Here is a 21,086-nt window from a genome sequence, read left to right on the forward strand (position 1 = left end):
GGCTTTAATTTGCAAAAAATAGTTTACTTTTAATGTGATAAAGCATTACGACAGCAGGCACAGCAACATCCTGAAAAGCTTAGAGTGCTGGAGATTTTACATGATGCCAAGTGTATTGTTTTTGGCTAACGTTGCCTTAAAAGCTAAGTGCTGTTGTAGGGGCTCCTGTAGGAGCTTACAGAGGAGTTTATCTGACGTGTCAGTGTGTACAGGTAGAGGATTGTTTCTCACATTAGTCTTTCCTTAGTGTAACATACAACTATCATGCGTGAGGTCAGAGTTAGGTGTTGATTCTGATTCGTTATAGAGCTTCCCCTCCTTGTTACAGCTGCTTCATGCAAATACACTGAGGCTGTCTTACAGCAGCACAGATGAGAAGATGATCAGGTTTTTCACCCCTGAGGAAAGCAACAGTGTTCAAACAAAATTCTAAGTGAATAGCAAAACCTGAACTATAGCATGAAAATCATATCCTCGGTTCTTTGTAACCATTTTTAACCACCAGAATAGAAATAAATTGCATCTCACTCATTGTCAGTTAAACACAGTTGAAATAAAGCCCAGAACGTCACAGTAACTACCAGCCAATTTCATTTTAGATTTGACAGTGAAAGATCAGACTGAGAAAATAAAACCAGACACCCAAGTAGAGTAGCTTAAATACTTTCTGTTGTTTTTCTTCAGGATGAATGTCATAATTTTATTAAGGTTCTCTTAAAAAGAAACGAAGATACGTTGTTTATCTGTGGGACAAATGCATTCAACCCTTCTTGCAGGAACTACAAGGTATGTGATCTGAGATTTCATTTATGACCTTTCCTTTTCTTGTATTTATTGTGACTATGCTGGCAACAGCACGGAGTGTGTTGTTCAGCAGTACATCTTTCAATTCCGTAGCACATCTATTCAAATATTTCCCATTTTTTTAGGCTTGCAGAAATCCTATGTCATACAACCCTCATCAGTGGATGTCTTTGGAGTAGCTGTGAAATTAGTTCAGTTAGGCCTTGGTATCTGGGCTCTGCTTTTTCAGGCATTGCTATGTCCCACGGTTGTTTCTTATCCTTCAGGAAAAAGAAAATTCAGCTCCACTAGTCCTGCTTCTGACAAAACCACAGCAGAGAATTCTTATTCTCTTCAGTGCTGTCAAAGTGAAAAACAGTATAAAGACATTAACATTGAGGAAAACAGCTTCCTTAGTGGTATTCACTGTGACTGCTGCTCTTCCTTGCTTTTTCTGCAGTGCTGATTTACTTTGTTTAGCCACTGTATTGTGTATAGTCTAGGAAATGCATTAGAGAAGTTCAGCATAGTCTTTTATTTCAGTCTCTGGAGGAAGAATCAGATTTATTCACGTATGAGCTTGCATCATGCATCTGGTACAGGTAGCTGGTGTTCTTGTAACCTCTGTCTCTCCTCTTCTTCCTCTCCTTGCATCTTGCTCCTAGCGTGCAACTAGGTTTCCTGGCTTCAGTGTGATATTCAGTACTCCAGCACCATTTTATTGCTTCATGGCCCGTGGTCCAGCCACCTTTGCTAGAAAGCTGCCTTTTAACACAAATGCAGATTTCCTTGGCATAAATGGCTCTCCTGACCCTTGCTGCAGGTGTTTCACTCCCCACAGCACATGGCCCCTTCAGGCTTACTCACCTGTCACTGAGCTGCCTTGTGCTCAGGCAGTCAGAGGAGGTCACCTCGACACCTCCTCAGACTTTTCCTCTATTACTGGGTAACAGAGAGAGATGGCTAAAGTTGTGCCTAACAGAAAACAGAGCTATCCTTCCACACTGCAAGGTGAAAGTGTAGACCAGCCTGCATTACAAGGCTCAGCATAGGGAAGGCTGCACAGAATTGCATTTCCCCTCCCTATCATCTGTAGTGCTTTTCTGTCCTCAAGGAAGCGCAACTAATTCCCTTCACAATGGATTTGGACAGAAAAGGCAGATGACAGAAAACGAATGCTGACAGATCATCCACCAGAGGACTTAGGTGCTGTAACATTCAACCTAGAAGCTGGTGGGAGTAGCTGATGCTGCCAGATGGGTTATTTTTCATGCTCTGTGAATCTGTACTGTGTGTGGTTCACATAGCGTGAGCTCCTCATGTTACTTGAGTAAGCTAGGGAGATGCTTATTCCCAAAATACTGCTGTATAAGAATCTTAAGCAGGTAAGAGCTGTACCTTTCCCACAGAGCTTGCTAAACCCTCTTGAACTTACTGTAAAGTTGATGCGTGTATTTGTATAATTACCAGTGCTCAGGGTGAATTTGTCTCCCAGGAGTTATACTTAAGCCTCAGACTTTACAATTTCTGCACAGATTAACTCTTGCCTAATGGTAAGAGGATTTCTCCATAATGCAGCCTCAACTGATGCTTGGAGGGCGTCCTTCTGGGTATGAAGAGGCACCGCTTTTGTGACTAGACCAGAAGGACCTCCGGACTTTGGGGGGGTAGAAATGCACACACACATAATTGTCCTAGTGTTGTTTCATCTGACTGCTATGGCTTGCAGTCTTTTGCTGTGTATAAAAGCGCTTCTGTTGGATCGCTGTTGAGGATATATTTTGAATCCATGCCAGAACCACAGACCACGTAGCCTGCTGCAGTTCAACAGGAAGCTTGTGTACAGATAAAATATTGACTGAAGGCTTTTGTAAAATGTGTGTAAAAAGTGAGAGTGATTAGGCCTGAAAGAGTGCCTGACTTACTGGGTGCACACTTTTCAGCCTGATTTTATTTAACGCTGTGTTTTTTGTCGTGTTCTTCGTTCATAGCCAGGAGGGCAGTTGCAGAAAGGGCTTTGCTCCCTGCCCAGAAATGAAGCTACCATTAGCCTGGTCCTGGGTAAGAAGTCTTGCTCCTATATCTGAGGAGCTCCCTTTTGTTTTTCAGATGGATACACTGGAGTTCCTGGGAGATGAGTTCAGTGGAATGGCCAGGTGCCCCTACGATGCAAAGCATGCCAACGTTGCGTTGTTCGCGGGTAAAGAAGAATGACTGAAATAATCTCTTTTGCTTTCCTTCCTGCAGCCCAGGTTTGCCATTGAGTCCAAATGCCAAGGTAGCAGAGGGAGTGGATAATAACTAAAAATAAGGGCCATAAGGAAATCGTACGCACAGGAAGCCTTGCCTTGTCTGGGACTGGCTTCACTATCACAAACAGCATTGCGTGGAGCCTCAGTTTCTTGGTTCAATATTTCAGTGTTTCCTGGAATCATAATAATACAATGCCAGATCAGAGTGAGGCACCATTTCTGGCCGTATCCTGCTCCTGTGAAGGACGAGGGCAAGGCTTACATGAACTTTGATGAGGAGGAGGCAGGATATGCTGTTTAACAACTCTGAAGTTAATTTAGCCTTCATGATAGAAGAAAGAGTTTGATGGCTCCTTTCCTAGATGGAAAGGGAAGGTCATTTTATTTTAAACCAAAAGGCATCTTGTTGTTCTGCTACCGCCTGTAATAAACAAAGGACAGAAACCTGTTGGTAAATGGTTAGGTTGCATGCAGCAGAATACTCTGATTCCACTTTCTCTAATAGGTAAAATAGTGAGTGCTTTCTAGTGGTGTTAGTTTGAGCTGTTGATTATGAGAAGGTATTTTGGTATTTCTCTTCATATACTCCTAGTTAAATTATTTCTCTATTGAATTTCTATTAGTGTGAACCATTCTGGTCTTCTCTTGCATTTGCCTGTAAAATTAGATGATAAAGACAATACAGGAGCCACCTGTGATAATACCAGTTCTTTTCAGTAGGCGTACTGAAAGCAGGACCTGCGTATTTACCTGAAAATGCTTTAGCAATTCCTCTCAAGGTGTAGAGGTGTAGGAGTTTGAACATACTGCAGCCACTAAAGATCATTCCATGGCCAAAGTGCTGCATTAGCTGCTACTGCATTTGAGCTGGAATGGTCTGCTTTAGAGAGGAGAAATTTTACAGCTGGTTGTAAAAAAATGATTTGCTCCCTCTACGGTACACCAGTGGGTCCTTTTGTTTTAAAACAGTGGTGGTCATGATGATGGTGATACTGTGTAATTTCTTAATTACAGTCAAGAGATCATAAAACTAGAAATTCCTTGACTGTAGCAGGTGATTCGTAACCCACAGAGAAAGAGGCACACCTTCAAAAAAAGATGCATTCCAAGTGTCTCAGATTGCTGTCCTTGGGGCACTCTGAGTTAGCTGTCAGACGTGTCTTGTTCGCTACACTGGCCAGAAAAGGCATTTATAACCAATTTAATGCAAACATTTATCTGCGTGCAGCTGGAATGGGTGAGATGAGTCCCATCCTGTGGCTGTAGAAGTCCTCACATTATTTGAAAACAGTGTTTTTTATAGAAATAATTGCACTAGCTCTTGGGATGATTCGGTCTGAAAATGGTGGCGTCACAATAAATTCCTATTGAAAATACCCTGTAAGTCTCCTAGCTTCATAAAATTAGTTTGATACGGCATACATACTGATCTCTGTGATAACTTTTCGGAGTGCAGTGAAACGCAGCTTCAGAGCAGTTTAGGGCACAAATCCAGCTCATCTGAGTCTGCTGGGAGCGCTTACAAGAATATGGCTCTTCTTGCAGCTTGTAGCTATTTTAGCTGATATGTGTGAATTGTAATTAGTCACATGGTCTCCTGCAACTTGGCAGGAAAAGAAAATAAATGTGTGATTGTATTAACATGAGTTCAGACATCCACAGCTAAACAATTCAGCTTTTTATACTATTTTAAATTGTTTTTAGTATCTGCTTTTATTTCCTTTTTTTCTTTTTTTCCAAGTTTTGCTAAGAAAAAAACCCTGTTATTAAATGATGATTGGAATTGCAGGGTTCAGAACAAGGAGAAAAGTCCTGCTAGCAAAAACCAATCATTATTTTTAAATCCCATGCTGAAATTAAACATTGTCTGAAGGTGCAGTGAGAAGAACTTCTTATCACAAGGGGCTCTCTGCGCATGCAGTAAGCACCATCAAGGCCCCAGATAACCTGTTATCTTAGATGCATGCTGTTCTGATATTTTTTAGACACAACAGAGATTCAAGCTGCTGGTCTTACGCCACAGCACTCATGCTCCTACCAGCCGCCATGGTTCCAAGGTCTGCCTTGTAAGGGAAATCAGTCCCAAGTTATCGTGACCTGTGAACAGTTCTGACCAGCAGTATCAATTTAAACTGCAGACAGAGCTCATGCATTTACCTTCAGATAGTTTTGCATCTTTTGGTTGTCCTTGGGGTGCCAATCTGTAGTCCCTTTCTTATCATTAGTCCTCCAGCATTCTTTAAGAGAGAGAAATGGATAAATCATGCTGAAATGACCTAGCCCACCATTTTAGAAGAGAAATGTGGATAGGCAGACCTCCTTCATCTCATCGCATCCCTGCTTTGCCTTGGCTCCCTGCACACCACTGAATTTTTAACTAGTGATCTTTGGCCCAGAAGTACTCACAGAGAGAAAAAATTGAATAAGTGCCAGTTAGCTGGCAGTCCCCAAGACCTGTCTGCTTTTCTCTCCTGGTTAAAGCTAATTTCTGTTGAGACTGCTCCATATTTATTTTGCTCACATGCATAGGCGGAATTTATGAGCATTGAGCTAGCGACATTTGCGGATAAATTGGGTAGGGCAGATTAGTGTGACTTAGCTAAGCAGGTGAAGAAGTGCTTCATGAGGTTTCCTCTCCCTCTGCATACCTCCGTTTAAAAATTTATGTTCAATCCCATTTACCTATTTGGATTCTTTCACGTCCATGTTCTTAAAGAAGATTCTCATTTGATTAGTGAGCAAAAGTAATTATACTATTCCTGTCACTCCCCACCCTGTTTCTTCTTTCCTTCCTCCCCAGAGGGAAAGCTGTATTCTGCCACAGTGACCGACTTCCTTGCGATAGATGCAGTCATATACCGGAGCCTTGGAGAAAGCCCAACTCTGCGGACAGTGAAACATGACTCAAAGTGGTTGAAAGGTAGATAAACAAACAAGGAAAAGCCGCATCTCTGATGACAGTCCTGGATTCCTGACAGCCCTCTGTCATTTCATGTCAGCGATGGTTTCTAGCAAAAGAGGAGCTAAATAGCATCTCTTACACTGATCTGTTTATCTGTTTTTCCTCTTCTCCCTACCCCAAGCTACCAGACTTGACATAAAATGAGAGCGTAGTAGACCTGAATATATTCCGTAGAGCTTTCCAAGCTAAAGTCATCAATTTACAGCTGTTGGATGTGAAGGCTGGAATTTTCAGGGCTAAGTGTACTTTGTGTGCTCAGTCTGTGTCTGAAGCACTCCCTTCCCTGGCAGCATATTAGGTACCAGTCTGGGCTTCGTGAAGGATGGAGAACTTGTCCTGCAACATTAAGATTCGTCATTGAAAAATAAAATCATAGGAGTATTGCACAAAGCCTTCCTTTTATAGGCCCTAGGTACAGTGCAGCTGCCATTGAATTAGGCAATGTGTGCTCTAAATGCCCTCATTGTTAAGAATGGTGCTGTTTAGCTTCACGTAGGCATTATGAATAGTTAACATTTGGAGTGATTTTAACAGTGAGTAAAGCCATAGTTTGAAGGCTTTTTCTGCATGCAGAAATATTTTGCCAGGTGTTGACATTAGCAGTCCTACTTTGCTTGTTGCTGCAGATATGTATGAGCAGAAACACTAACATGGCTTGTTATTCCCTCTGCGTACAGCCTGCAGGCCATAAAGAGCTGTGTTTGAAGCCCCAGGCTTGCACTACACACTGCCTCTTTGCCTTTCTTTGTCCGCCATGCTGTGCAGATATGCAGTAGCAAACACTCCACAGCCTTGCAGAGTTTTTCTGCAGGCTGGCCTCCAGTGGTGCTGCGTCCCAGGAAGGGGCTCCTCTCAGTTCTGCAAACTAGGCAGGCTTGCCTCACGCGGGGTTTAAATTTTTAGCACTTAGTGTGAATGCTTCTTTCTGCACACACAGTGCTTGCATGCTATATGCTGCACATGGAATGTCTTGTCTTTTTCCTAGAACCATACTTTGTCCAGGCAGTGGACTACGGCAATTATATTTACTTCTTCTTCCGGGAAATAGCAGTGGAGTACAACAGCATGGGAAAGGTAAGGGCAAAAACATTGCCTCAGATGACTTAGTGACATTCAGGAGGAGAAAAACATATGCTATTCTTGGACCGGTGCAATTAGGAATGACCTTGAAATGAAAACCATAAATCACGATGACAAGGTCATCATTTTGAGAAGCTTCGTATCACTCAAGCCAAAAGGTGGGCTGGAGGGAAATGTTCCACTGTCTTGAAGGGAAACGGGGTGGTTTCTCACAGTGGTGACTTACGCTGGAATCTCTTTTCCCAATCATAAAAAGCACAAGGCAAATGTAGTACATTCAGCGTGCTAGACGGTCCTTTAAAATGGCTTCTAAAGCAAGGCATTATTTGTCTTTAAGAAATCTGAATTTCAGTAATCAAGGGGAGAAATTTTGTGCTCTGCCATTCTTGAAAGAATAATTAAACATTTACTGCATTTTTGTGAATTTCACAATAGTTTTTCTGACTAAGCAGTCAGAGAAACTGACCAAGGTCAGAAAGGTGGAGGGCAGGAATAAAAGCCCAGCAAAATTTGCATAGTTTTTAAGTGCTGAAAATACAAGAGTCAGAGCAGGCAGTGTGGGTTGCAGAGACTGAATATAAAATGTGCTATTGTTTGGGGAAATAGAAAGCTAAGCAGTCTGTATGGAAATGAGTTTTATTTGGGTTGAGAACAGATCTCTTGAAGGATTTATGGCTGTGTATTAAATGCCACAGCCTTATCATCTATAACACGCTGTTCCAAAGCTGAATTTTTCTCAGTTTCTTATTGTCACAGATTATGGAAACATGGGATTAAATTAAGCACCTTGCTGTGTCGTTTCAAATGTTTTAAATGCAGAATTCCTATAGTCTTTGAGTTAAACATTTCATTTTCTCTAATATTCTTGCCATACTCCTTCCAGGTAGTTTTCCCGAGGGTGGCTCAGGTTTGCAAAAATGATATGGGAGGATCTCAGAGAGTGCTGGAAAAACAGTGGACTTCCTTCCTCAAGGCTCGTTTGAACTGCTCAGTTCCTGGCGATTCACACTTCTACTTCAACATACTGCAGGCAGTTACAGATGTTATCCATTTCAATGGCCGGGATGTTGTTTTAGCAACCTTCTCCACTCCATATAACAGGTAATAGGCGCAATAATCTTTTGTTTCCTTTACGTTTTGCTTTTCATTGCAGTTTCTTCTTACTCTATAAAGATACAAGAAGTGATTGCTCGTGCAATGTAATTATTATGTACCATGCACTTACCAATAGTTTGTGTTTCATTTTAAGATACCCTGGCATTGCTTACTACATTTTATATCTGATAATTTAGAACAGCTTTCAAACATTTACTATCTGGACATGTTCCTTGGACATTTTCTTTACGTGAGAATAATTCAGACCAGCCGCCAAGAAGTTTTGCGGAGTATAACTCTCAGAATGTTGTTACAAAGAGAAAATACAGTTTTTCTCTCTCGCGGAGAAAGGACTGAGCCTGTCCCATTTGTCTGTCCCATCCTCTTTCCCTCTGTTTCATGGATCTGTACTGACTCTTGTACTCTCCCCTGGGAAAGCCATGGACCTCAGCCTTGTTGCAGGCTGCAGAGGAAGTTCTCCAGATCACAACAAGAGGAGCAGAGAGGCTGAATAGAGCTTCACAGTCTATCAGTTCCTGCTTTGCCCATTTTATTTTCATAGAGGGATGTTTTGAACTCCTCACACTTAGCCAGTCAGTCTTATTAGTTTTTACCTCCCTGGAGCTGCACCCATGATGGTTTTTTTTTTTGTTTTGTTTTTGTTTTTGTTTTTTGTGAGCAAGAGGGAAAGGAGGAGCTCTGCTAAACAAAAATACTCTTCCTTTTCCTGACCACATCAGCGTGTCTTCATGCTTCAGAGTTGACACTCAGGAGTCCCAGTCTTGCTTAAGCAGAGCTGTAACACAGCAAAGAGGTACCACTAAGAAGAGTAATTCCTCAGGCACCTGTGTTTCATTGTACATGTGGTTTCCAAATGCACCGGTTCACAAGTTAGGAATTTATTGCCGTTATACATTATACATGTTTCTCCAGAAGTTATTATAATAGTAACTATCTTAATTATCAAGGTATCATGGAGAAGTTAGAAAAGCATTCATAGTCTAATTAAAAGATATATTGCTGATTCACAGGGTAATGCTTGAGCTGAAAGGGGAATTTTATTGCTGAAATTCATCTGGTTTTACAGCACACTTGCCACCTTTTGTCAGAGCCTGGCCTTAGTAAGATCATGCACAGAGCTGAATTCAAATGAGAGTAAGCCCAGCCCTCTATTGTTTAATCACTTCTTTTAACTTCAAAACAGTAGGAACTTCAATAGAGAAGTCACCAGGAAATAAATTTTTAAATTAAGATGATCTCTTCTTATGCAAAATGTCCTAATGAAAGCAAGCAAAAGGAGAATCGTCGTCAGCAAATATACTGTATCTTGAGATTATCTATATATTGAGATGTCTTTCTACTCTGCTAGTATTTCCTGTGGTGTGTCATGAATAATCCTTTACTTTTAACTCTGCATTTTAAAATCTAAGTACTTGGTTCTAAAATCAAGATCCTATTTTTGGGCACCATTTTTTGCCAGGCATTGGAGATGACAGGAAGGCACATAGCTTTGGGGACATCTCATAAACAGACCTACCGCTGACATGGGCACCCCTCTCTTATTCCTCCTTCTCTGAGGAAAAGCTTCAGCACGTGCCTTTCATCTCTGGAACAAGAACATCCGCCTAGAGTGATCTGGAAAACATTCCACAGTTCAATCTGATATCAGATGGTGGGAGTTGGTGATGGCTTGTAGTTAGTGCATGAGAAATTGCTTGGCTGTGACCCACAGTCCTCCATCCACATTGCTTTATGGCACTGTGGACTTGCTAATTGCCATCCCCCATAAAAAAGGATTTTGCAGCCTTATCAGGAGTGATCCCTCCATCACTTTGGAAACGTGTTGAAGACAGTTCCCTGCACATCTAAATAGTAAGCGTGGAGATATTAGGGTTGCTTAATTCAGCAATATGCAAGATCTATCTGAAGTGGGAGTTGCTGTGCCTTCGGATGTGGTCCTGTTTGCAGCCAAGTACACCCCCGACTGACCCTAACATCAAAATACATGTGGCTGCCTCTCCTTATAACTATCGCTGTGTAGTATCACATTAATGTAAAGCTTTGAAGTAAGTTTCCTTCCATATAAAAACCCAGCCTGTGGAGATCAAAGTTAGACTATTACTGTCTCCCTCCTTCTTGTTTCCTTCAGTAATGAGCATTTCAGAATCTTGCAACATTCAAACAATTATTTTCTTATCAATTCATGCACCCTTATAAGTTTAATTTTATTCTCTGAAAACAGTATTACATTTCCTACATTTTCTCTTTGGTATGTAATAGCCTACCAGCTAAAAGCAGGATTGAAAGCCTTTAGCTCGTTAGGTTCGTGCTATTTATCTGATAAAATCAAGCAGAGAAATCAGACATGAATACAGTAGTTAATGTGTAAAAAGTGAAAGGTGGATAAATGAATAATTCATGCTTCCAAGTGAGTGACCATGGGAAAATCCTAAGCTTTTCAGAAAGTAGGTAAGGTTGTAATTATGTTTAGACAATGCTACCATGCAGTTGCTTGCAAATTTACAACTTTATCATCTAAAAATACAATTGTATTTTGCTTCCACAAGCTCTTTACACCTCACTGAGTGATTGAGTTAAGCAAATTGCTGAGCATAGTTAACTCCTTTCCACTGGGAGAACCTGATGGAGATGAGGCTGTAAGAGGATGGAGTAATAATGTGCAAATGGAAATGGCACGGTGCAGTACGCTTCCAGTTTGATCAGCTCCAACTTATGATCCATCTACAGTGTATTTTTGAGGCATGACAGGGACTGTGAGAATTCATACTGAGAAAATGTTGTGACTTACAAGATCTTAAATTTCCAAATAATGGGCTCTAAATGTGAGTAGCTGCTACTCCTCATGCATTACCAGTCATACAGAGAGTTTTCCAGATTCTGTTCCCTTTTCAAGATTATTGCAATTAATTTTCTCTATGGAGGCTTTGAAACAAATTGTGCTGGCAGGAGCTGCCTGCTGATTGGTACATTTCAGTCTTTTCCATGGAGCTGGATTTTCCTGTCAATACTCAGAGGTTACAGAGTTCAGAATTGAGTAGCCTGTGACAGGAAGACTTCTATACAGTGTGTTTTTCACTCAAGATTTTATGCATAACTGCAGAGTGAGTAACAATTTCTGGGAAATATCACTTTGCAGCATCCCTGGCTCTGCAGTCTGTGCCTATGACATGCTTGACATTGCCAGTGTATTCACTGGGAGATTCAAAGAACAAAAGTCTCCAGACTCCACATGGACACCGGTTCCTGATGAAAGAGTGCCCAAACCCAGGTATGCTTTATGTGTAATGGTATTGTTCTGCTGCTGCATGCAGAGTCTTTGACAATCTGAACAGCTTTTTAAGGTACAGATATGAATGAAGATATATACTGTAGTAGTGAAATATCAGTTGAATTGCATTCATGCAGAAGTGAGAATTTTCCCACCTAAACCAGATTTGTGTAATATAAAGCAAGCCAGATTTGGATCCACTTGGTCAAAATAAAAGCCAGTTGAATAGTGGTACAAGTTACCTGTTGCATATTGGTTCAGTAATGAGTGTATCTCATAGCAAAGCCTGCTCTAATTCTGGGCTAGCATACAATTTACTTGCCACGGAAGATGTATCTGGGTTGGGAGGACAGGAGTAGGAGGAGCAGCATTCCATCAGAATGGAGACTTGTTTTATCTCATTCCTTCTGAGTTGTTTTTCCCACTTCACTTCTCTCCTGTTTGCATGTAGATCCCCTTTTATACTCCCTTCATATTTCCTACATGCATCCATTTTGTTAGTTATTATTGACAGCTCTTTGTTAACCCATTTTCACCAGTGGCTCTGAGAATATGATGTAAACATAAATAGACAAAATTCACTTATTTTAGTCTTGTGCTACCACTTTAATATATGTTTTGTATCATCTGTGTTATCTTTCATAACTTTAAAAAAAATCTGAAGCTTTGTGGTGGCAGCTAGGCTTCTATGTAAGTCCAGATTTGGCCCATCATGTTCTAGAGATTTGCCAAGTATACTGTCCCTGTGCTGTGTTTATTCTGAGGCTGTCAGTCAGAAGAAGAACCTGGAAGTGCCTGAAAAATCTCATCAGTTCTGTGTCTATTTTCAGTCTGAGCCCTAGAAAGGCACCTGCCTCCCTTGGTCCTGGATTTTCTTCTCCTTTTTGCAGTGTTTCAACAACTCACTGACTTGATGAGCAGCTTTGGTAGAGTAAGATGGCATGAGAGTTCTAAGGTCGTTTATTTGAAAATGGTAGTCCTGCATAGAATATTGGCAGGGAAGAAGGACAAGGACAAAGAATAATGTTCCTTCTTGTCAGTGGAAGGGGAGAAGAGAAACTTGCACTCTAAGTCTGTGAAACAGTCCAGTGGCATGCTAACAGCTGAAGATGGGATAGTACTGCTTCTTCTAAGTCAGTAGGAGATAATGTGAACTGAATCAGTGAAATGTTTAATACAGTACTTGGCCATCGGTCTGCTAAATAAAATAATCATTACTTGTAGCTCATGTTGAAATTCATAGGAGAGGCAAAAGATGACTTTGAAATAGGATCATTTCTGTTTGGATATCTCAGGATGGTGCAGAAACATTAGTGCTCTTGTTGATCCTAATATCTCTTAGAGACATACTGGAAAATTTCAGGGGCCTTGCTTCCCTTTTTTGCTGAGATGAAGAGGAGGGTTTACTCAATTTTATGTTTACTCAACTGAGCCACTCTTGAGATTAAAATAGGGCTAATCCAATCATGTGATTAGGATTTAGGAAGAAATAAGCCTCTAGATTAGATATAGAGAAAGCCTAGGTACTGTGGTGCCAGAAAGTATGGTCTGCTCCCTAGGGAATTTCACCCATTGAATCAGTGCCTTTGCAAGGACCTAGTGATGGCCTTGATTTATCCCCTATTGCTAATTCTATATGTCGTTACAAAACAATCAGAATATTTTGGACCTGGCGAGCACTCAGAGCAGTGCAGGACTAAAGGCACTGACGCAATTAGTCCCTTCCTACACACATAACATTCAGTTACCTAAGGTTTGAACATTTATCTAAATGAGTGGCAGATACGTTCAAGGTAGCATTACTCCATTGATGTCAGTGGCTCTACCCACTTTAGATCAGATGAAGACTGAACTCTGCAGAATGTTTATACATGGATGAACCATCTTTTGTCTTTTCATCTCACAGTCGTTCAAAGGCAGGGGATTCATAGTAGCCCAGGAAATCAGATCAAATGAAATGCTGGAGAAAATAATCCACAAAATCTTAATAATAGGCAAAGACTTATGCTGCTTCCAGGGTAGTGATTACCTGTTGAGGCAGGAAGGTTAAGTTAGCTTGAAGAGGAGGGCAGATTTTAGGAATACAGTGAGTAGATTTGCATTTAAATTGTCCAAAATGATTCAGTAATGTCTAAGTGGAGGTCCTTTATGTGCTATAACACTTAAGTTCTCTTGTCCAGACTGACTTAAAGGATAAAACCAATGCTTACATGGGTGCTTGCTGGGTTTTCTTCAAGTCCTCCTTCTACCAGATAGTACTGAAAGCAACATCCTCCCACCCATTTTATAAAAGCAATTTCCCTCTGTATACTAAAAACTAATTTTATTTTAGGGAAGAACAGTCAGGTAGGCAAGGTACAGATCAGAGAACATCTATGCCAGTGAACAGCATCAAGTCAAATACAAACATACAGTAGCCAGGCTCCATGTGAGTGGATGAACTAAAAGCCATGTGTTTCAAACTCCTGTTAAAGAAATGTGTTTGTGCTTTTAGGTGGCAAGATGGAAGTACCTTTGAGTGGCAGTTAGAGCAGGGTTTGGGGTTTTCCTGAGGGTCTGAACAAGCCCAACGTACTTCTCAATCCTTCATTTAAACTCTTGCAATACACTCCAGATTTCACTGAGGGTGTCATGTCAGCTGTTACAGAAAGGAGATGTACACATGTATCAAGTAAACGTTCTCGCTTTACTTTCTCATTTTATTTAGGCCTGGTTGTTGTGCTGGCTCTACATCATTAGAAAAATACGCAACCTCTAGTGAGTTCCCAGATGATACTCTGAACTTCATCAAAACACACCCACTGATGGATGAGGCTGTACCTTCCATTGTCAATCGACCCTGGTTCCTGAGAACGATGGTCAGGTAAGTACCGCCAAATAGACTCTTCCTCGTTGTGGCTGTCAGGTTGTGCTAATGATCTTGTTTACAATACTCTCAAATTCTGTAGACATCCGTGGTATGCTGGGCATGACTCCAGGTAGGAAAGATGGTAGTGCTGAGCAGATGCTGTAGAATTCCCTGAGCAACTTCCAAGATAGGAAAAAAACTTAATCCTTTCCAACTATGCTGTGCTGAAACTGGATTGTGGAGGAAATGCAGTGCAGGGAAGGTTGACCTGCCTCTTGGCTTATGGGTCAGTGTTTGAGACAGCTCTGTAGAAAACTTTGGGCAAGGATCAACAGATAGCCCAAGGATACGTATACAGGATACAAACACGCCTGCCAGGATATGTTCACAGGATATGAAGATGTCTGTTCTGATATATGCTGGTATGTATTACTGTTTAGAGAAGTGTGCAGTGAAAACTAACCACATAATCTGTATCCTTTCTATTACAAGAGAAAAATAATAAAGAGGAGATTTGAACAAAGACTCATAAATCAGCAAGCCTCAAATACTCCATACTCTCCCTCTGTAAATATGTTCCCACTCTCATGTCATGCTGTGATCACTAAACTACTTATCTACCCTTCAGTTGTAAATGGAATAATTTGAAAAATTTTGCCCTATTTTCCTCTCTTCCTCTGTATGAGAGTGGAATTATGTATCAAGACTTCAGTAGTGAAGTGGAGTTCACAAAGTCCTGATGCAGTATTACCCAGCTGCATTGCCATGCAATATTGCCATGTTGCACTTTAGTTATGTGTGTCTGGCCAAAGATTAGAGCAACATATGCTCTGCGCAGTGCTTTCTTTTGACCTCCAGTACCAGGTAACCAATAGTATCAAGTCATCAGCACTCACACTCAGAAAATTCTGTGATCTCACAGTTTGATACCATTTTGGCAGTACAATCGGTTAGCGGTTGCTATGTGATTATTTTTAGTCAAAGAAAATGAAATTTAGCTTCTCAGCATTGCACTAACACAACTTTTCCTGACAAAAAGTTGAATGCAGATCTATTATAATTATTCCTCCTCTTAATGTGGTTGAGTTTGAAATAAAACAAAAATCACAATGCCGATTTTCTTTCCCTGCCTGTAGAAGTCATCAAGCTAGTACTTTGCCTTTGTTTGGAAGGATAATTCCTAAATTGCCTCAACCTCTCAGCAGCTCTCCAGCCTTCTGCTTGAGGTTTGCTGCTAGAGACATGTTTGCTAACTGACATCTGGACATGCACACAAGCTCACGGAAATTCCCTACCATTTGGGCAGCCAAACTGGTGCAGTCTGTGTTGACTTATGGGGTTATTCAGATAGAAAAAGTGCTTAAATATGTTATATGATCTCCCAGAGGCTACCACACAGATATTTTAAGTGGAAAAAGTGATAAAATAAACAGCAGTCTAATCCGCATGATGCAAGATGCTGTATTGTTATTCCAGATACCGCCTGACCAAAATCACTGTTGACTCTGCTGCTGGGCCGTATAAGAACTACACTGTGGTTTTCTTGGGATCAGAGAAGGGAATCATCCTGAAGTTCTTGGCACGGACAGGAAACAGTGGTTTCCTAAATGACAGCCTTTTCCTGGAGGAGATGAACATCTACAATCCTGAAAAGTGTGTATCTGATTCTTTTTACTCATGTACGGGTGACTTTTGACACTTCTGATTTCCCGGAGAGCAAGTTGTCCCATGAAAAGGGAAGTAGTTAGAGAAGCCAAGTTTCTTTTTTGAGTAGTTTTAAATTGTTTGGAGGGATGTCTGGTTATCAGCCTCTACAATGAAATAAAATATTTTTCACCCAGTATCTATAGACAATAGCCCATCCTATGCAGCAGTTGACAGATAATTTAAAAGAAATTCTGCAGAGGAAGATTAATTTTCTAATCCTATAAAAAGCGTGATTACTCTCCAAATAACTCATCAACCAGCAAGATAATCTCCAAGGGAAATTTCTGGTGCTGTAGCCTTACTTGAATATGCCTGAAGGGATACTGAAGTGTGCCATAAGCATGCAGAAATTTCAACTGCTTTGAGTGCTGGAGAAGAATAAACATAAAAACTGAAGGGCTTTCAGAAAGCATGTCTGGTTTGCAGTCTCTCTCCACCTCTCCTTCCCTTGAACCATGCACTTTTATTACTTAGTTGTATGTCTTTTTAATGGTGTTTTTAGTGGCTACTGCGCATTCTTTCACCTCGTCTGGTTCAGGTTTTGTTTCTGGTGGTCTTTGTTTCCTTTTCAGGTTGAAGAGCCACTGGTTTTACATCTGGTTTCACAGCAGAACTCTTTTGTAACTATTTCTCATGTTGTCAAATCAGGTGCAGTTACGATGGCATGGAAGACAAGCGTATTGTGGCTATGCAGCTTGACAAACCCAGCAGTGCCCTTTATGTTGCCTTCTCTACCTGTGTCATCAAGGTTCCCTTGGGGCGGTGTGAGCGTCATGGTAAATGCAAAAAGTAAGTACTTTGGCCAGCACTTGCTCTCTTGTCAGAAGCCTGTGTGCCGGGCATGAGAGCATTCCAAAATGCTTCTTCTGCTCTTTTTTCTCAAGGGCCTGCATAGCATCCAGAGACCCCTACTGCGGCTGGGTGAAGGAGAGCGGGGCGTGCACGCAGCTGGTCCTTGGTGCTAAGTGAGTAATGACTCCTGCTGGACAAGTATGAGGCAGTGGCAGTGGCGCCAGGGAGACTTGGACTGAGCTGTTTGAAACGTGGGGCTCTCAGGGAAGAAAAATGTGTGAAGTGTTTGTTCCTGCCCGATTTGCATTCTCTGAAATTTCTCACAATTATTTTTCTTTTTTTGGTGTGAACTCTCAGCTGAACTGGTAACTGCTGAAAGAAGAGGAAGAAGAAAATGAAAGAGCTGTACTAAAGCCCACGTGTTGTTGAAAAGGGGGAACTGGATGGCTGTGTCTGGACCAGCCCACACTGGAGCCATCACAGCTGATTAAAGAGGCAATAGAATCCAAATTAGATTACTGTAGCAATTTGTCCATTGGAAACAAAACCAGTCCTTCTAATTTACTGTGCATTACTAAGAGGAATCACAGGGCACAGAAAGAGCTTAAAGTAGATTCAGCGAAGGGCTGGATTTCCCCTTGCTTAACAGTAGAATTTATTTACTTCATAATAATAGAAGCATATGAAACATATGAAAATATGATTATCTAAGTCTCCTTTTAGAGAGCAGATCTGTTTAAAACATCGTATTCCTTGGCTACATGTGACACTCTGAGGGTACAGCTTTACCTCAAGTGTAGTACAAACATCACACAACCGCAGTAGCCTCACAGCCAATACAGCTTAAACCTTCTTCTGTACTGGATGAGTTATCATTCCTTCGTTTATTCCATGGTCTTAATTAGCTGTTTAAATTCCAATTGTTTTGTCCATTGTGGATGTTATAGCTTTATCTGTCTGAATATGCTTTATCACAGAAATGGGAACTGGTTGTTTTGTAGAATAACATTAAAGTGCACTTGTGTGCATATAAGGGTTTCTCAGTGTTCTTGAAGTACTTGAGAGTTTTTGCACTTGGCTATGACAAGTTTTAGAGGACTTACACACCTTACCATCAAAAGTGGCTCTTCTGCTTATGAGAAGTGTCATCTGACCATGAGAAAGAAATTCTTTACTTTGAGGGTGACAGAGCACTGGAACAGGCTGTCCGGAGAGGTTATGGAGTCTCCTTCTCTGGAGGTATTCAAAAACCCACTGGGACACTTTTCTCTGCAAGCTACTCTAGGGATCCTGCTTTAGCATGGGATTGGACTAAATGATCTTCTGAGGTCCTTTCCAGCCCCTGCAACTCTGTGATTCTATGAGACAGACACACTGTAGCTTGTAGTGGTGCAGTCTGCAGGTGAGCAAGGCAGGTGACTCTCTACCCGATGCACAGCACTTAGGAAGAAGATGCAGATCAACTTTCAGGTGTCTGATGAACTTCTAAATTATCCAGCAGGATAACAGGTGCCTTCCTGGAGTTGGTGACAGTTGAGCAGGAGTTTTAAGAACACCGCTCTGGGAATTAGGTGTGTGCAAGGATAATTATACTTCAACAGCAGGATCCTAACTAATGTAGACAAAAGCTTGTTCTGGAGGTTTTCCAAAGCTCTTGTCACTCCTCTTTTACCGTATTGGGAACTTGGAAAAGCAGCTTCACAAAATTTCTGGCACGGGTTAAAAGCCTAAGTTGGGCATGCCAGCTAGGAAAGCCTGTACATATTTATCAATCAAGGCCCGTAGATTCATTGTAATTCACTTTGTGATCTGGACCTTATGACCTGCAACCTTTTCCAGTGCAATACTTAAATAATTTTGAAAATGCAGATTGTGTTGCCCCAGCACAGTGCCTTAGCCCATAGGTTAGCTTCCTTCTTATGTCAAAGTATTGGTGCACTTTGACTGCTGCATGGACAAGTCAAGGTAGGATCATAATTGCTCCTGACAATGTCATTTTTTTTTTTTTATAGTTAGCAATTTAAAAAGATATGAATGTTTGCCTCCCTTGACAACAGGATACACAGTGCATTTTCAAAGAAGACGACAAGGAATCACTTTCTGATGGCAAATAATTTGAAGGCCTGTATTTCTGGTTTTTTTAGACACTTTAGGAAAGTTTCAAAGAAATGTCCAGTTTCATGATGTGTCTTTATTTCAGTTGCAGATGCAATAATTTTTTACTGCACAGGTAGTGCCCTGTGATAGTTGTTACTCATGCTGTGATTTTTCTTTCTATTATTTAGGCTGGCATTTGACCAGGACATAGAACATGGCAATACAGATGGCCTGGGTGACTGCCAAAGTAAGCAAAGCTTTTGCCTTCTTTTACCATGTGTAACAGCATCTTTCTGACTGCCATAAAATTGTTGTTACCTGTTAGACATCAGACACTCTTTTACAGCAATATAAGCCACAATAGGGATTGCAACTGAAGTTAAAGATGATGATGCAGATGAAGTTAAAGATGACAGAAATGAAACTGTTGTTTAGTTGCTTTTAAATAGCCCAGTTGGTGTGATTTATTCAAACACTGGATTTTGTATAATGAGAAGATTTCCATTCTAGAGGATATTGATCACAACAATGAAATAATGAGTTGGTTGCTCACTGTCTTTATAAGTCATGGTCATTGGGTTGTTTATGTAGATGTGAAGAAGGAGCTTGGTTTCTTGGTGTAGACTGTGACTTGAATTACAATCCTATGAAGATCAGGGAGACAATGAAATATATCTTCAGCTTTTGTTCTGAATCAGTAAGTGGGAGTTGCTGTGTTTGTGATTATTAGTGAATTTTACACACAAGCTGGAAAATGTGGCAATGTTAAGAGTCAAGCACCAGTGTTCCTGCCTAAGAAATGTTAATGATAAACCTTACATATTGACAGCATGATCTGGAAGCTTAAACATTTACGTTTTGCACTGAAATACTTAAAAGTACAGAACAAAGAACCTGTCCTTGTTCAAGCCTCACTTATTATTGTGATAATTGTGCTTGTGGGTGTACAAGGATTTCAGCCTCTGCGTGCCTTTGTCTCAGCTACACCTCCCTCTGCCTGTCCCGTAAGATAGGGTCACTTACACTATCATCTCTAAGTTTTTTGAAGGAGGTATACGTACAATCCTTCTTGTCCTCCCTGTGAAACAGTATAGCACCAAAACCAGGTCATTTCCCAGCTGGTACAACCTAGCTCTTTTCAACTATCAACTTATTTCTGCTCTTCTTGGGCAAATAGGTTAGACAGGAGTGGAGTCCATTGGATATCAGCTGCACATAAAAGGGGAAGAAGTGACTCAGAAAGGGCAAATTGTTCTCCTGGAGAAAGATCCCTGTGTAGCTAGCAGCAAAACCAATACCCTGCTTAAATAGCTCTTTAGCCCTGAATGATACATTGAACCTGACACTGCACAGGGGTAGATGTTAGTCTGGCTGGTATTCTTACTTCGTGCGGTCTTGGATCATGTGAGTTTTGTCCTCATCAACTCATGATACTGGCTGCATCATTTATTGTGCCTTACATTGGAATGGGACTTGACCTTGCAAAAAAAAAAAAAAAAAAAAAAAGCATGCCAGGGAGAAAGTTGGCCTTCCTATTTGGTATTACTTGCATAGGTCCAGCCATGAACGCTTTTAAAGTCAGACATCGCTTTCAGGTATTTCTGAATATCTGTTTTGCATAGGTTCTTGGCATAATAATCACATACATCCAGATATCAGCTGAAGCATGAAAGGTTGCTAGGAGTAAAGTACTAAAAGGGAAAAAAATGAGAGAGAAATAATGATTTTTCTCCTGTTATTTGTCTTTCAGATTCCTTCGTAGCCCTGAATGGTAAGAAAGTTCGTAGTTTTACTATTTGCTGACAGCAAATCCATTTTGGAGGAATTACTTTTTACTTAACTTTTAAATATTTTTATATTTTTTGTCTTATTTAATGTTTTTTTTTCCCCAATTTATTTTGTTCATAGACATTTCAACTGCTTCACCTGATCATGAAATGTCTTACAACACAGTGTATGGTCAGTTTATGGGTGTTTTTTAAAAAGTCTCTCTGGAACCTTGTGTTAACTAGTAGTTCCTCTAGTCAAAGAGCCATTAACCTTTTCTTATTTGTTTTGTCTTGCCTTTGAGGGCCTAATTCACTAATCACAAGTGAAAATAAGTAGTGCCTCTTGATTTGCATTCCCTCTTTTCTAGTCCTCTCTCAAAACTGCTTAAGATGGTTTATTTTATTGGCACTC

At 40.8% G+C, this 21,086-nt stretch overlaps 1 protein-coding gene across 11 annotated transcripts in view; it reads left to right on the forward strand.

Moving 5' to 3' along the window:
• The window catches only part of SEMA6A (semaphorin 6A), a 113,681-nt gene that overhangs the window by 61,959 nt on the left and 30,636 nt on the right, over positions 1-21,086 (forward strand). For 5 of the 11 annotated variants that reach the window (XM_424960.7, XM_004949626.5, XM_046905953.1 and 2 more), the window contains exons 6-17: positions 685-786; positions 2,893-2,983; positions 5,836-5,955; positions 6,983-7,071; positions 7,961-8,178; positions 11,330-11,461; positions 14,169-14,324; positions 15,786-15,962; positions 16,665-16,805; positions 16,901-16,981; positions 19,094-19,152; positions 20,656-20,676. In XM_424960.7, coding sequence (XP_424960.2) covers positions 685-786; positions 2,893-2,983; positions 5,836-5,955; positions 6,983-7,071; positions 7,961-8,178; positions 11,330-11,461; positions 14,169-14,324; positions 15,786-15,962; positions 16,665-16,805; positions 16,901-16,981; positions 19,094-19,152; positions 20,656-20,676 — 1,387 coding nt within the window. Of the gene's footprint in view, positions 1-684; positions 787-2,892; positions 2,984-5,835; positions 5,956-6,982; positions 7,072-7,960; positions 8,179-11,329; positions 11,462-14,168; positions 14,325-15,785; positions 15,963-16,664; positions 16,806-16,900; positions 16,982-19,093; positions 19,153-20,655; positions 20,677-20,813; positions 20,865-21,086 lie in introns of all 11 variants that reach the window. The other 6 variants (XM_003643072.6, XM_004949625.5, XM_015280675.4 and 3 more) reach the window with 2 other exon arrangements.

Source organism: Gallus gallus, chromosome Z, assembly GCF_016699485.2.
Source record: "Gallus gallus isolate bGalGal1 chromosome Z, bGalGal1.mat.broiler.GRCg7b, whole genome shotgun sequence".
In the NCBI taxonomy this organism is placed as follows: domain Eukaryota; kingdom Metazoa; phylum Chordata; class Aves; order Galliformes; family Phasianidae; genus Gallus; species Gallus gallus.